Source organism: Phacochoerus africanus, chromosome 5, assembly GCF_016906955.1.
Source record: "Phacochoerus africanus isolate WHEZ1 chromosome 5, ROS_Pafr_v1, whole genome shotgun sequence".
In the NCBI taxonomy this organism is placed as follows: domain Eukaryota; kingdom Metazoa; phylum Chordata; class Mammalia; order Artiodactyla; family Suidae; genus Phacochoerus; species Phacochoerus africanus.
In genome coordinates this window covers 67,697,815-67,714,912 of record NC_062548.1, presented here as the reverse complement: position 1 = coordinate 67,714,912, position 17,098 = coordinate 67,697,815, and the positions used below count along the sequence as shown (strand labels likewise).

General features: G+C 40.8%; 1 protein-coding gene across 2 annotated transcripts in view; it reads left to right on the top strand.

The window, feature by feature from the left end:
- The window catches only part of CTNNA2 (catenin alpha 2), a 281,632-nt gene that overhangs the window by 151,606 nt on the left and 112,928 nt on the right, over nucleotides 1-17,098 (top strand). For both annotated transcript variants that reach the window (XM_047781655.1, XM_047781656.1), the window contains exons 3-4: nucleotides 14,848-14,940; nucleotides 15,812-15,968. In XM_047781655.1, coding sequence (XP_047637611.1) covers nucleotides 14,848-14,940; nucleotides 15,812-15,968 — 250 coding nt within the window. The remainder of the gene's footprint in view (nucleotides 1-14,847; nucleotides 14,941-15,811; nucleotides 15,969-17,098) is intronic.

Sequence of the window (17,098 nt, the reverse complement as noted above, 5' to 3'; positions counted from 1 at the left end):
ACAGTTCCAAAGTTCTCTCGTGAACTTTGGAAAACCCACAAGAACAGATCTGAAATGAAGAAAGGAAAAGCTGGCAATGGAGGACAGGAAAAATGGGGCAAGTAGTTTGGAGGCAATGAGCCTGGAAAAACTCCAGGAGGCAATGAAGATTAAATTTAAATTAAATTTAGTTTTTATTAGGGTATTTACAGTGTTGAGTCAATTTCTGCTGTACAGCATAGTGAACCAGTCATATATATACATTCTTTTTCTCGTATCATCTTCCATCATCTTCAATTATCTTGCCAAGACATGGACACAACCTAAATGTCCATGGACAGATGAATGGAGTAAGAAGATGTGGTACATATACACAAGGAATACTACTCAGCCATAAAAAGAACAAAATCATGCCATTTGCAACAACATGGATGCAACTAGAGATTCTCATAGTAAGTGAAGTCAGAAAGAGAAAAACAAATACCATATCATATCATTTATATGTGGTATCTAAAATATGGAAGAAGGAGAATTTCTATAGGTGCCTAAGGGCTCAGAGGGAGCTGCTGAGAGTATGGGGCTGTTGAAGGTCATTTCTTCAGTTTCTTCGCTTGTGTAGCCCAGAGTCAGAGTCAGATCATGTCCTCACCTCCATACATGATTGTTGTAGTCTACTTGGGAGCCCCTGGAATCTGAGAGGCAGGTTTCTGGGGTTTTTCCTCTGGACAATGCCCATTGCAGTGACCAGGCGCAGGTTATTCCAAGGAGCCCCTGGGGGGACCAGTATCTTACATTAGATGTGCTCTAGGTCTTTGACTGGGCTACCTCTGCAGACTGGTGAAGCCTTGGGTGATGACCTGCAAGGGGTTAGATGGAGCGGATTGATGAGAGATGAAGTGCCTATTTAAGTAGATTATAAGTATAGATGAAAGGCTGAAAAATTGATCACCTTGGTGAATTCAAAGATGCCCAGAGAGTAGAAAGTGATTCTCTGGCTTCAGGAAGAGGTGGTCTGATTGGGCTGCTCTGGGAGGTAAGCCACGTGGCGTTGTTGACTTGCATTTGCTTCTTTGGACTCTATTCACCAGCAAACTTAGTGTGGGTGGTAGAGAACATCAAAGAGGTCATTGCGGGCATCTGTTCCCGCTATTCTCCCACATCCCTGTTCTCCTTTCATTTTTTGTTTGTTTGTTTGGTTGGTTGGTTTTTTGTTTTTTTGGGTTTTTTTGCCTTGCCTGTGACATGTGTAAGTTCACAGGCCAGGAACTGAATAGCACCATAGCAGCAACTCAGCCGAGCCACAGCAGCAACAACTGCTGGATCCTTAACCCACTGCTCCACCAAGGAATTCCCTATTTTATTATTATATTTTTGGTCTTAGAACTTGATGCTGTTAAATGGACCTGGTGGGGGGGGGGGACACATGTATTTTCATATGACTCTGCTGTGCACCTAAAGCTAACACAACGTTGTAAATGAACTATACTTCAATTAAAAAATGATTTAAAAAACCTGACTGGTTGTTTCTGCCTAAGCTTTCACTTAAACTAAGACTTTGTGATTTTTTTTGTAAAGGGTTATATAGTAAGTATTCTTGGCTTGTGGGTCCTGTGGTCTCTGTTATAACTGCTCAGCTCTGCCCTTGCAGTGGGAAAGCAGTCATAGATACTACGTAAGTGAATGGGCAAAGGTGTGTTACAATGAGAATTTATTTACAAAAATAGGTGGTCAGAGGAAGAAAAAAATGGAAGAATTTTAAAGATTACAGAGATTACATAAAACTCTCCATTCTTAACTATTTCTTCAACAACTTACCTAGAGAGCCTGAGTTTTCTTTTCCTTTCTTCCTTTCTTTACCTTTCTTTCTTCCATCCTTCCTTCCTTCCTTCCTTCTTTCTTTCTTTCATCTTTTTAGGGCCTTTCCCGTGGCATATGGAAGTTCCCAGGCTAGGGGTCAAACTGGAGCTGTAGCAGCCAGCCTACACTGCAGCCACAGCAAGCCCAGATCAGAGCTGCATCCTCGACCTATACCTGTCACTTGCAACAACGCCAGATCCTTAACCCAATGAACGAGGCCAGGGATCAAACCCGCATCCCCATGGATATTAGTCTGCTTCTTAATCCACGGAGCCACAAAGGGAACTCCTGTCCTGAAGTTTCTACCCTACACATTTTTCCTTGAAGTTCTTCAGGACTTGGGAATGTCTTAATTGGGTTAAGATGTTAATGTTAGGAGGAATATATTAGAGACTATTTCCTGTGGGAGGAGAAAATATTACTTTAGTGGATAGTTGCTTCGATGAATTAGCATCCTTTGCTGGGTAAGTGATAGAGGGTGTAGGACTCACTAGAGGTAAGTGCAGGTGGGGGCAGAAGATAAGAAAACATCCAGGATAGGCTGCCTTGGAACCACTTTTATACCTATTATGTGCAAAATCTTATACAGGGAGCCAGAGGGGCCACCGGGATGAGTAAAACACAACCATTATTTTTAAGGAGGTTGGGATTTCATGGATAATACGCACTATCTATCTCTATCTGTGTATCAAACTTTGTATGTCTGTGCGCATCCATCTGCATGTATCACAAATAATGAACAGGACAACAGTACATGGCAAGTCGCTACCAGTAAGGAAGGTAGTAAGCCTGAAGAGGTGTAGAAGAGAGATCTGTCTTTACTGGCCAGTGTAAATGGGATGTCTTCAGGGACATGAGAACCTTGAATGGAACCTTGTCTAATTGCTAAGTGTTTAATTGGTGGAGGCACCTGCCCCACCCCTGAAAACAAACAAACCCTTGGGGTATAAAGTGGAGGAAGTAGGGACTTCTGTCTCCCTCATCAAGTTGGAATCTTGTGCAAAGGGGGATGAAGTCACAGACTCAACATCAGTGAGGATGGTTGAAGTCCCTTCTCCTCACTGTGGTTTTGGCCTTGACATCTCCACTTGTCATCATTTTTTTTTTTAATTTTAAAAATTTGCTTATTTTTTCTTTTTAGGGCCACACCTGAGGCTATGGAAGTTCCCAGGCTAGGAGTTGAATCAGAGCTTCAGCTGAGGCCTAGGCCACAGTCACAGCAACAGCAGATCTGAGCCACATCTATGATCTACACCACAGCTTACAACAATGCCGGATCCTTAACCCACTGAGTGAGGCCAAGGATCAAACCTGAATCCTCACAGAGACTATGTCAGGTCCTTAACCTGCTAAGCCACAATAGGGTCTCCTCCACTTGTCATCTTGAAATGTATAAGACCAGGTCATAGGAGTTCCCTGGTAGCTCAGTGGGTTAAGGACCTGGAGTTGTCACTGCTAAGGCTCTGGTTTCTGCTGTGGTGAGGGTTTGATCACTGGACCAGGAACGTAGCCAAAAAAAAAAAAAGAAAAAAGAAAAATGCCAGGCTATAGAGACTAGCTGTATTCATATATTATCCATATCTTCTTTAAACATTAGCTGGTTCCAGCTTAAAGTCAGGCACTGGGTAGTTCAATGCATCATTCCTTTGCTGCTAGAGCCAGAACCTGAAGCTCTTGATCCCACTTAATAGGCAGTGGGGGATCAATTCTTCTTACATATATGAAGGTCAATGTGTTTTATTCACTGGAAATAAGTCTTTATTTAATTGTACAGGACTCTGAGAGACCAGGTAATAGTGGGTTGTTTTATATATTTATTTATTTATTTATTTACTGCTCCTGGGGTATGTGGATGTTCCTGGGCCAGGAACTGAACCTGCAACCATAGCTACAACCCAAGTCACAGCAGTGACAATCCTTTGTCCTTAACCCACTGAGCCACCAGGGAACTCCTGGGGTAATAATTTTGTTCCTCAGTGAGCAGATGGAGAAAACAAAATCCCAGAAGGCCTATGGTCATTAAAAGGATATTCCATTCATTGCCTGATTTGAAATAACACATGCTAGGTCTCTCCTATCCTTTTCACACAACCATGTTATTGATGAACAAGCATCAAAAAAGCATTAGGTGATGATTTACTGCATTATTTTAAGCCACTGAGGGTTTAATATATGAAGGGTAGAGATTTATGCTGAGGGATTTGGCTACAAAGCAGTTTCACATCACTTTGTTCATGAATGTGAACTGGTGAGTACCTTCATTAAAGTCACCAAGGCAGACTGATCACTTTAATTTGGGCCGAGGCATGCAAACAGCATTTGCTAGTGGTGGGGGGGTGTGTACCTGAGAGCACAGGCTGTTCTGCATCCCGGAGGAGCCCTAGGAATGCAGATTTGTGTTCTCAGAGGTGTGTAAGCATCAGCAAGAGTACCAAGATGGGTGAGACCAGGGAGAAATTGTTTCCCAGCATTGTGTGGTGAGGCAGGTTGTTATGTAAGTTTCATTTAGCCTTAAACTGCTGAATGCTGTTTTGATGATAAACTGTAGAAAGGATGACAGAGGACACATAGAGCTTGCTCCCAACTCCAGATCATAGAACTTGGGACCCTCCTAGGTGTGATTAGGTTATAACGAGTTGAATATTGTTCTACTTTATACAGCATGAAATTCGTAAATCACACCCCAAATCACCCCCCCCAAATTAGAATTAAGAACCTGTGACCCCCGTGATGTGCTGGGTGTGGGGAGGGGCCCTGTCCTGCAAGAATTCACAGTCTAGCTGGGAAAATGGAAAGGGACTTCTAAGCAATCCTGATTTACACTTGTGGTTTATCGAATGAAGGTTGAGAAGGTGTTCAGACAAGGTGGTGGCCGAGAAGGCAAGGAGAAACAGTGTCAATGTCAAGGAGTGTGGGATGCAGTGCTGGTGACACCGGAGAGTGAGTAATTCATGCCTTGCCAGGGACCTCTCAGCAAACATGTGACCATAGGTAAACAGGCACTGTAATAGTTTCCCTGACCCAGAAAGTCCACTTTCGATAGCAAAGATTGGATGCCGAAAGATGTGTCCCTTTGTTTTTGCTAATAGCAAACATTGGAGGATCCTTTAAATGTTTGGCAACAGGGAATTGACTTGCCAAGTATTAAAGCAAAAACATTTGGGAGTTTTATTCAATTATAATAAAACTTAATTACAGATATATAGAGCTTTGGGAAATATTTGCAATATAAAAGATGAAGCAGTGACAAAAAGATACCTCCTGAGACTGTAACTTTATAAAAATTATAAATGAAGGATGCAATGATCACACATAATGTTGACCTTCCTTTGCTATCACTGCTTCCGTTTCATTCCCTTTGTAGTAATTGTCACCATGTGAACTACAAAAGTGCATTTCCTGGAGTTCTTTTGGGGCTCAGTGGGTAAAGGATCCTGCTTTGTCACTGCAGCGGCATGAGGGTTCTATCCCTGGCCTGGGAAACGTGCCACAGACTTGGCCAAGAGGGAAAAAAAAATGCACTTATACTTGCCTAATTTAAATATAAGCCTCTGTAGGAATATAAATCATATTTAACCTGATCGCCTCTGTGTCTTCACTATATGTCACATCGCAGGCACTCAGTATTTAAATGGCTGAATACATCGGTGATTGGTGTTATTACAATATTTATTTTTCTAGTGACCTTTTGATACAATGCACAATATGAAAATAACATTTGTCAAATCCTTCCTGAATGCGGGTTAAGAGCTCTAACCATTTTTCATTTCAACCTTACTGCCAGTTTGTTTGTGTGCCTTTAGTTAGCATTTGTATTAAAGTATTAGTTGCTATGCAGCATTATATGTTACAGGTGTACAATACACTAATTCACACTTTACACTAATTCACACTTTTCAAAGGTTCTACTCCAGTTATAGTTATTATAAAATATTGGCTATATTTCCCATGTTATACAATATATCCTTGTAGCTTATTTTATAACCAATAGTTTGTACCTCTTCTTCCTTTTCCTCTATTTTGCCCCTTCCCCTTTCCTGCTCCCCACTGATAACCACTAGTTTGTTCTCTGTATCTGTGAGTACCAGTTTGTCTTATAATTAAAGAAACTGAGGCTCAAAGAGGCAAAGCACCATGCTTGGCTGGCAAGATGTAAACCCCAGGCTCCTTGCCTCCAAAGCCCAGGGTCTTGACTATAATATGATTTTTTAAAAAAAAACCTTTTTATTTTATTTTATTTTTTTATTTTTATTTATTTTTATTTTTTTATTTTTTTTGGCCATGCCTTTGGCATGTGGAAGTTCCCAGGCCAGGGTTCAAACCTGCACTACAGCAGTAACAACACTGGTTGCTTAACTTGCTGAGCCACCAGGGAGCTCCAGTTAGAACATGATTCTAAAAATTTAAAATATAGGGAGTAATCAAGAGCATCCTTAGCTTTAATGAGCTCCTTTAATATAAAAGCAAGAGAAAGTGTTTCTCATTTTATCTTCCCTCCCCCCATGTCTTCATCTGCTCCCAGCTGCCAGCCTCTCCTGAGTCATCTTTCCCCCATCAAATTATCCCTGTTGTCTAAGCCTCCCTCAGTCCTTTGGAACCTCAGTTACTGATAATTATGTTGATAAACTCGTCTCTGTCTGAAGCCCCTGCATTTTAAAGGGATTTCATAATACCTCAGCATGTAAGACACACTGCTACACACCCTTTCTGGGGCCGCCTGACCTTCCTTGCTCTCCTCCAATCAACTTGAAGTTGGCCACCATGTCCATCTCTATGGAAGCCCATCATCCATTTTCTTAAGGTTGAATCCCTCTGGCTTAACAGCACCTGCTTCTGTCTTGCTTCTCAGAGTTCAGGGAAGTGTATTCTTTGGTCTCTCACTGAATTCAAAATACTCTCTCTGTAATATAGGAGGTATATTTTGTAAAAAACTTAAAAATTCTATAATTCCATTGTGGTGCAGTGCAAACGAATCCGACTTGTATCTATGAAGATGTGGGTTCGATTCCTGGTCTCACTGAGTTAAGGATCTGGCATTGCCGTGAGCTGTGCTGTAGGTAGCAGACATGGCTCAGTACTGCGTTGCTGTGGCTGTGGCGAAGGCCTCAGGTGTGGTGCAAAGAAAAAAAAAAAAAGAGGTGTTCCCATCGTGGCGCAGTGGTTAACGAATCCGACTAGGAACCATGAGGTTGCATGTTCGATCCCTGGCCTTGCTCAGTGGGTTAAGAATTCCGTGTTGCTGCGGCTCTGGTGTAGGCCAGTGGCTACAGCTCCGATTGGACCCCTAGCCTGGGAACCTCCATATGCCACAGGAGCGGCTCAAGGAAAGCCAAAAAAAAGACCAAAAAAAAAAAAAGAAAAAGAAAGAAAAAAAACTCTATACAGATAGGTATGTGTATATTAGTACTATTGTGTTTGCTAATCATAATCATATCACTCAGGGAACTGAATAAATCCTCAGATTGAGACCAGAGCACTTTTCATTGCTACGATCCTCATAGAGAATAACAGTTTATGGTTTTATATGACAGTGTCACTGTGGTGATTGGAAATTCCATAAATTCCCTTTTAATAGTAAATAAGTTCATTTCACCCTCAAATTTATGATGGTAATGAAATATTAACATGAGAAGCAAGTGCTATATAAACCTCCAAATTGCTATTCTGCTTTATTTCAGTAGTGTGCTCTTCTTAAAACACCCATCTGATACCTGAAGCTGTAAAAATTAATGAAATGATAAAATGTTTGGAGGTTGAATGCACTGAATATGTGCTGGTGTTTGGAATTTAACAGAATTACAGATATTAAAAAATGTAATTTGATTTCCAGACCCAGAAAAAAAGAAAACGTTCTTATCTTTTTGATGTATCTCATATCACTTTGGAGTTAAATGCCTAAATACTTTACTAGCAGAGATATTTAATGTCTAATTAAGGCACAGCCTTCCAGATATTTTGGATTTTCTTGTAATTACTCAAAAAAGACTATGGCAGTTTTGAGACAGAGATACTTTCTGTAGCGATGTCCACATAAAACCTAATTTGACAGCTACGATGTTCTCTTCATAGGGAGCTTTGAGTTATGCAGGGTGTATGTATGTGTGTGTGTGTGATTAAAAACATCATGCACTTTACTGGAGTTACCACATGATCCTGAAATCCCACCCTTGGGCATATATTCAGAGAAAACTATACTTTGAAAAGATATATGAACCCCAATGTTCATTGAAGCACTGCTTACAATAGTCAAGACATGGAAGCAGCCTAAATGTCCATTGACAGACGAATGGATAAAGACATGGTGCATATATGTGATGGAATATTACTCAGCCACAAAAATGTATGAAATAATGCCATTTGCAGCAACATGGATGGGCCTAGAGATTATCATATTCAGTGAAGTAAATCAGACTGAGAAAGACAAATATCATATGACAACGCTTATATGTGGAATCTAAAAAAAAATTTCACAAATCTTATGGACTTATCTACAATCAGAAATATACCTATAGACATGGAAAACAAACTTATGATTACAAAAAGGGAAGTGGGGAGAGGGGTAAATTAAGAGTTTGAGATTAACATATGCAAAGTACTATATATAAAATAGATAACTAACAAGGACCTGCTGTATAGCACAGGGAATTATACACAATATTTTTTAATAATCCATAAGGGAAAAGGGAAATGTATATTAAAATATAAATTAATAAGTTTATTAATTTATAAGTAAATATATGACTTATATAAATAAATACATATTAATAAATTTATTAATACATAAATACATATATCACTGTTCTGTACACCTGAAACTAAAGCAACACTGTAAATATACTATATTTCAATAAAAAAATTTCTATAAAAAATCTTGATTTTAAATACAAGATGTTTTTATGAGGGCTCCATACATTTCTGTTATTGTCAGTTTTAATTCTGCCATCAGTTTCCCTGGAAATATCTCTACTGTTTTCTTTGGCCACCTAAGGTGATTATGAAAGAGTTCAGGAATGGATGCTAATTGTACAGGATCAGTTCAATAGCAAGGTACTTTCTTAGGAGAATTAGCCTCAGCTCTCCTTGCTAGTTTATTGTCTTTCTAAAATCACTTATAATATTATTGTATGCTTCACTTATTTACACAGTGTGCCTCCGGAAGAGCAAAAAATATCCTAATCTTTGAGCATCCAGAAAATTGTCCTAATTAGGCAATCAGAAAAATATTGAAGGGGATGCTTTACTTCCCCATGATGTGTTTGATGGTTCCCACCCAGGAGTACTGATCGCTTCTTTTCTTATTCTTAAAGCTCCTCTAGTCAGCAGCACACAATTTAGTGAAGTCTGCTAAGCTTCCTTCTTTTCCCCAAGATAACCAGTTTTTAAGGCACTAAGTCAAGGATGGGTTTGGCTCCGTCTTTTCAGCTTTTACTTCTCCAAATCCATTATCCTCTCAGTAGTCATGGAGGAGGGCTTTCTTTTACAAGAGGGTGTTGGGAATTTAGTACAATGAGCTCACCAAGGAGCTATGTTACCTTTACTCATGGCCTCGTGACTTTCACAAATCGATCTAAGTAGCCCAGTGTTTAATAGTTAATGTTATACTTTATTATTTTCTAAGCTCCCAGGAAGGCAATTGACTCTTGTTGCCAAACTAACTTGTAAAGGATTCAAGAGTGGAGAAAGGAGGGGCCAGAGCAAGCCTGTAAATATTACCTGCTTCGTTGACTCAAGCAAGTTTCAAAATTCTAGTAAATATAAAGATATTGCTCAGTTTTGATTTATAGTCTCACAACACTGCTCTATTAATGGTCTATTGTCCATTTTTTTACTCTCATTAATTTTTTTTCAAATGTCTAATGATTCTAGTTTACTATTCCCTTCCCCTCCCCCACCTTTAGGAAGACTATCATGCTAAATTGTTGTGGGGTTTTTTTGGTTTTGGGGGAGTTGGGGTCTTTATTTTAGGGCCACACCCACAGCATATGGCCATTCCCAGGCTAGGGGTTGAATCTGAGCCATATCTGCCGGCCTACAGCACAGCCACAGCAACACCAGATCCAAGTTGCATCCACGACCTATGCTGCAACTTGCAGCAATGCTGGATCCTTAACTCACTGAGTAAGGCCAGCAATAGAACCCAAATCCTTATGGATTCTAGTCGGTTCTTAATCCACTAAGCCACAACAGGAACTCCCTAAACTGTTTTTTTTTGTTTGTTTTTGTTTTTTTAAGGAAAAAATATTGTGATTTGAAAAATAGGGCATTTTATTTCACCAGAGAATTCCTCATAAGAGCTGTAGTTAAAAAACAGGTGGTTGAAGTAAGTCATTAAGTACCTACTGTGTACAGCAGACTTGGACAGGTATTGAAATGTTTGCTGGCATTGCAGGGTGCCTTACTGATTGGGAGCTGCCTCAAGACCAAACCCTAGTGTTCGTGCCAGAGTTCTGAAATATATAAAAATGTGTTCAGAGTCACCATGATGTCAAAGGATCCAGTAAGCAACACGAAGGCAAGCCAAAGGAAGATAGGAATTTGGATGGAGGCTGTGACCTTAATGAATGAATGAATGAATTTTTATTACTGTATAGCAGATTTACAATGTTGTGCTAATTTTTGCTACACAGCAAAGTGACCCAGTCATACTTATACTTAACATACATTCTTTGTCACATACTATTTTCCATCATGTTTTATTCCAAGAGACTGAATATTGGTCCCTGTGCTATACAGTAGGACTTCATTGCTTATGCATTCTAAATGTAGTAGTTTGCATCCACCAACCCTGAACTCCCAGTCCCGCCCACTCCCTCCCCCTCTCCCTTGGCAACCACAAGTCTGTACTCTATGTCTGTGAGTCTGCCTCTGCCTTGTAGATAGGTTCATTTGTGCCATATTTTAGACACCACATATAAGTGACACCATATGGTATCTGTCTCTCTCTCTCTGAGCCGCTTCACTTAGTATGACAATCTCTAGTTGCATCCATGTTGCTGCAAATAGCATTACTTTGCTCCCCCCCATGATTGAGCAATATTCCAATGTGTATATATACCACATCTTCTTAATCTACTTATCTGCGGATGGACATTTAGGTTGTTTCCATGTCTTGGCTTTCGTGAATAGAGCTGCTGTGAACATGCGGTAGACGCATGTATGTTTTTGAATTGTAGTTTTGTCTGCGTGAATTTAAAATACACAAGCCTGCTGCTAGACTTTAGGATTTATAGATCAGTCAATGAAAGAGAATACCTTATTGAAGAACTATTGGGAATTGCCAGCTCTTTATTTTTTGCTGAGTGTTGGCAGCACTCTTCTGTTGAACAGTGAGGTTCCCATATCAGGTCTAAGCAGTAGTGGAGTTTATTAAACAAAGGATGAAGATACTGTTGAGTAGATACACAAAGAAAAGTGCTGCCATTGTTGTTGTTGTTTTAGTCGCAATGTGGAAGTTACTGATTGGCATCTCTCTCACACAAGAGCCCTGTTCTCCTCAGCCCTGACACTCCCCAGAAGTGTCCTCTTCTCTCTGGGAACCAGCCACCAGCACATGCAGGAGAGCATGTGCTATGGAGAGCCACCCCTGTGGCTTATTCCATCCAGTTACAGTATTCACTTCTGTGCTCAGACTGGTACTCTTCTGTGGTCTGCAAGCCTCACCTCCAAACCATATTCAGGCTTCTTCCTGATGTATATCGGGCTCCCTTGAGATTCCTACAGGTTTAAGAAAGCATTTTACCAGAGGTAGATAAATTGTAGTTACTACTTTAAAAAACAATAAATTGTAGTTACTACTTAAAAAAAAACCTAAAAAAAACTTATTATGGAAAATTTCAAGCATATCCAGAAGTAAAGCGTGCATAATGCTTTCCTTTACAATAAATTGTAGTTACTACTTTAAAAAAAAAAGCTAAAAAAAAACTTATTATGGAAAATTTCAAGCATATCCAGAGATAAAACGTGCGTAATGAACCACTGAGGCAGGAGGTAGATGGGCTCTATGCTAGACATTTATAACTAGCCTTTTGTTTATATACATATATATGTATATATATATGTATATTTATATACATATATATGTGTATATATATGTATATTTATATACACATATATGTATATATATGTATATTTATATACACATATATGTATATATATATACATATAATTATTATTATTATTATTTTTGCTTTTTAGGGGCACTCTTGCTGCATATGGAATCTCCCAGGCTAGGAGTGAAATTGGAGCTGCAGCTGCTGGCCTACACCACAGCCATAGCAATGCAGGATCTGAGCCACGTCTGTGACCTACACCCCAACTCACGGCAGTGCCTGATCCCCGACCCCCTGAGTGAGGCCAGGGATCAAACCTGCATCCTCATGGATACCAGTCGGGTTTGTTAGGCTGAGCCACGACCGGAACTCCATTGTTTATACTTCTTGGGGCAGGAGATAGGAAGGCTCCAGGATAGACATTTAAAACTAGCTACCTGTTTATACTTCAAGATAGAAAGAACAATAGGAACAAGGTAAATAACTGAACTTTGCCTTCTGTGGACACTTTAAACTATGGTAATGGTGGGAGCAGAGAGGGGCTAAACTTTGCTTGGGCAAAAGATCAAGAGGTCACATCGTTCCCATCCTTGGGGTCAGGGAGATTAAAAGACAGAATTTTATATTAAATACACATATCTTTCCAGAAAACTTGCCACACCATCCTGATCTCTCATGCCACTATGGATAGGGGACAGTACTTTCTGAACCCAAATAATGGACCAGAATGTAGGAACTATTGGTTAGCACCATGGTGCTGGTAAACATCAGCTAGAGGTAATGTGAAAATTTGTCCAGCTAACTTAAAGGACTAGCAACTTTATCTTTGAGAGTATCTTTAACCTATTATGTATTCCAAATCACTATATGCAATTTTAAAATGATTTAAAAGCTATTCTTTAATGCAATAAATATGTATTGAGCACCTATTCTATGTCACATACTTAATCTTGCATTTGGAATATGAAATACGCTAGAATATAAACATAATGAAGATTAATAAAAATGGAGAGGGTAGATAATAGATTATAACAAAAAGAAATTGAGAACCTGCATTGTCACTTCTTGCTAAAGAGCCTCCTCGTACCCTTGGGCATTCGGTATCCTGTGAATGGGTAGAATAAAGTGTATGTGTCTTTCTTTTTGAAAACTAAGTAACGTAGAGACAATTACCAGAAGAATCAAAGGAAAACTATAAAATGTAAGAAACTACATGATAATTTTTGGAACTCAATCTGGTTTCTCACAGTGTATATTCTCATTGAAATAGACTTAATAGGTTCTTCCTTAAAAGCCTCAACACAAAGTCTTTGCACTAATAATTTGCTGAGGTCATCTTTGAAAGTATCCTTAATATCATCATCTACCCATCTCCTTTTGCTGATAAGGCAACCATCCTCTGAATGTGACTTGACTTATATAACATCCTGTTGGTTGAACCTCCTGATCTCCAGTTCTGTGCTCGCCCCCCTGCTTTCCATTAAGATTATTTATTTATTTATTTATTTAGTCATGCCAGCAGTGTGTGGACGTGCCCAGGTCAGGGATTCAACCCTCCTTCCTAGAGCAGTAACTAGAGCCACAGCAGTGACAATGCAGGATTCTTAACCCACTGAGCCACCAGGGAACTCTTGTCTGAGATTTCTTTTGCATTAGGAGCTGTACACATGTATAGTACATTTGCATCTGCTAGGGCATTCAGGCAGAGTAGGGAAGCAGTCTGGTTTTGGAGAGCAGGAGGAGCCGGATACAAAAAAGCAGGTGGCCCCAAACCTCCCAGGGATTCTGTCACTGTTAATCACTTGCCGTACTTGCCATACTGCTCCTGCCCTGGCAGCCCTTCTCTCGTCCTTTGCCCTTTCCAATCCCTGTCCTCTGTCCTCCTGACACCAGCCTGATGGGACTGATCAGTGTTTTCATGGTGGCTTTGTGGGCTCTTGACCTTGACCAATCAATCTGACTTTGTATTACCAATTCTTGCTCCTTGAAGAGAAGGAACAGCACACATTGAAATGCTTGGCCAGGGAACTTTAGTTCAGATGTTTTGGCTGCTATAGCGTGTTTTAAAAAATCAAATTTGAATGCCTTTATACTAGACCTGCATGTTCTTTTGTGCTGTATACTCCCCCAGTGATGGCTGGGTTACATCAAGTGTGTTTTCTACACATTTCTCAGGTATGCCAGCCTCCTGAAAGCATTTGGGTTGACTGGTGGTGAACTAGTATCTTCCTGATAGGCTGTGACAGGAAAATCTTGGGTTCTGTGGGGTAGCAGACTCTAATTTTCAGTTTGCTAGAAGTCTTTTAAATCCAAAGCATTGCCTTTGAACACTCTCACTGGTCTGAGTTTAGTACTGATGTGGCCAAAAACATAGTGTTCTTCAATCAGTGATGACTCTTACGGGGTTCAAATGAGAGTCTGGGTGGATCAGGGAAGCCCAGAGTTGAAAAAAGATCAGAACAACCCACTTAGAATGCATAAAATGCATTATTGTGTGTGCTTAACAATCCTTTTTTTTTTTTTCCCTGCATCCGAGGCATACGGAAGCTCCTGGGTTCAGGGTCAAAGTGGAGCTGCAACTGCCAGCCTATGTCATGGACACCACAACACCAGATTTGAGCCACATCTGTGACCTACACTGCAGCTTGTGGCAATGCCGGATCCTCAACCCACTGAGCGAGGTCAGGGATTGAACCTAAATCCTCACAGACACCATGTTGAGTTCTTAACCTGCTGAGCAATAATGGGAATTCCTGATTTGTTGTTAATGCCTTGCGCTTCTGGCAGAAATGCCTGCTCTCATAAGTCCTAGTATTATTTTGTTTAATACAGAAGGGCCCGCTTATCCCATTTGTGAAAGGATTGTCCTGGATGTGGAACTCTCCAGAGAAGGTGCAAATGGACCCAGATACATTTTCCCTTGGCCCCAACATGATTTTCACTCAAATCCTCTTCGATACAGGTTGCCAATTTGGCCTGTTCCATCTCCAACAATGAGGAAGGGGTGAAATTAGTCCGGATGGCAGCCACCCAGATTGACAGCCTGTGTCCCCAGGTAAGCCTCATTCACTTTGTTTCGAAAGCCTGATATTTCGGATCTTCTGCACACCAGCCCTCAAGTCACTTCTTCCCTAGCCTTGCCCTTTGTCCTCTCAGTAGAAAGCTCTCCCCATCACTCATGGTCAAGTTCTGCCTTTCTCAAAAAGACCTGCTAACTCCTCCAGGCTCTTTAGAATTACTGTGGCAATGATTGTCTTTTACACTCCTATTGACTTTCTTCTGTTTCTTTCGGACTGTCATTTAAATTCTCCATCTGGGGAGTTCCCGTCGTGGTGCAGTGGAAATGAATCCAACTGGGAATCATGAGGTTGCGGGTTCAATCCCTGGCCTTGCTCAGTGGGTTAAGGATCCGGCGTTGCCGTGAGCTGTGGTGTTGGTCGCAGATGCGGCTCGGATCTGGCGTTGCTGTGGCTGTGGTATAGGCCGGGGCTACAGCTCCAATTAGACCCCTAGCCTGGGAACTTCCATATACTGTAGGAGCAGCCCTAGAAAAGACAAAAAAAAAATTTAAAAAGTAAATAAATACATTCTCCATCTGTTTACCTTGCCCCAACCCCTAAATTATATGCTTGCACATATAGAGCAAGAGTTATATTTTTGCCACATCTGTGCCATACAATATTTGTCCAGTAACACTTTTTGAAACCTGAAACTAAGATAGATTTTAAATAAAGAAGAAGAGCATACAAAAACTAATAGTAGTTAATAAACTACTTATATCTCTCATGTTTTGCTTGTTCTTGTGAACACAGAGAAGCCACTTATCTGTGGAAGCGGTAGAGTCTGGGGTTTCAACATGGTCTTTGAGCTGTTTGTTCCTCTTTTGAAGAGGGTGGTCACTATGTCCCTGGATTGTTTCTAACTAGGTCATCAATGCCGCTCTTACCCTGGCTGCCCGGCCACAAAGCAAAGTTGCTCAGGACAATATGGATGTCTTCAAAGACCAGTGGGAAAAGCAGGTGCGGGTGCTGACAGAGGCTGTGGATGACATCACCTCCGTGGATGACTTCCTTTCTGTCTCAGGTAATCACAGACAGGCCCCTTACAAGGCAGCTGAAGGAGGAGAACAAGAGGAGATGAGCATCTTGCAAATGTCATGGGTCCACATTTCAAGTGCTCTCCTTGGCCCTTTGAGCTTTCAATCATCTCTGCAAATGTGATTGTAACACCCTCTTGAAAATTCTCTGCCGTGCACATTATTTCAAGACGCCAAGTCAAAGTATTAGTGGGGGGAATACAACTTTCTGATCAAGATGTCAGACACCTTAACAGATTATTTAAGTAGACATAGGTTCCCTTTTAGTTCTTAAGATTTTTAAAAATAGGGTGGCCTTTGATGCAGCTGTATCACCCATCCAAAAAAGGGTACTAGATGTGAGACTATGTTTAAAAATCAAAAAAGCAGCCTATTATTCCAATTTGGCTGTGTGTGAAGGGCTTTTTCCCCAATAAGTGACATTACCCAGGTTTGTGATAAGTTAGGAAGAAATGTTAGGCTTAGCATGGACCCATTAGGAGGGACTTGGGGCTGGTGAGGCTTTGAGCCCTTGTCCATGAGGTTGTGGAAGGAAGTGAGAGAAAGCAAATAGAACTCATCACCACTGGAAATTGTAGCTTTCTTCTTTATAAATGAAGTCAGATCAAAGAATGTTAGTGCATTTGAATAACCCTGGAGTCAATTTGACCTTTACCGGGGCTCATCAATGCTGTTTCAAAATTGGGCTACCAGCCAGCCAAAGGGGCTTTTTTCAAGACACAGTTGACCAAACACATTTGGCCCAACACATTTACCTAGATGAGTCTCTGGGGGCAGTGAGGGAAGAGGTTCCTGAAAACCTCCCCTGCTTTGCAAGGCATTAAAATAACCAAGTGACCCTTGAAAATTCAAAGTGATCAAGTGTTGACTCTACCCACTGGTGTAGGGAACATACACCTACCAACTCAGGTGTGCCCTCGCCTTGACCAGGACCTACTGAGGTCTGAGAGGGAAGGGTGGCAGCACCACTGGTGGGATCCAGGCAGACAGGGCTTCTGACTGCAACAGCTTGGGAGGGATTTCTAAGAGAGGCTTATGGTATTTAGCAACTCTTCTCTAGCTGCCATCTTTCCTTTCACAAAGAAACAACGAATTCCCACTGAGGGCTTGTGTTTAA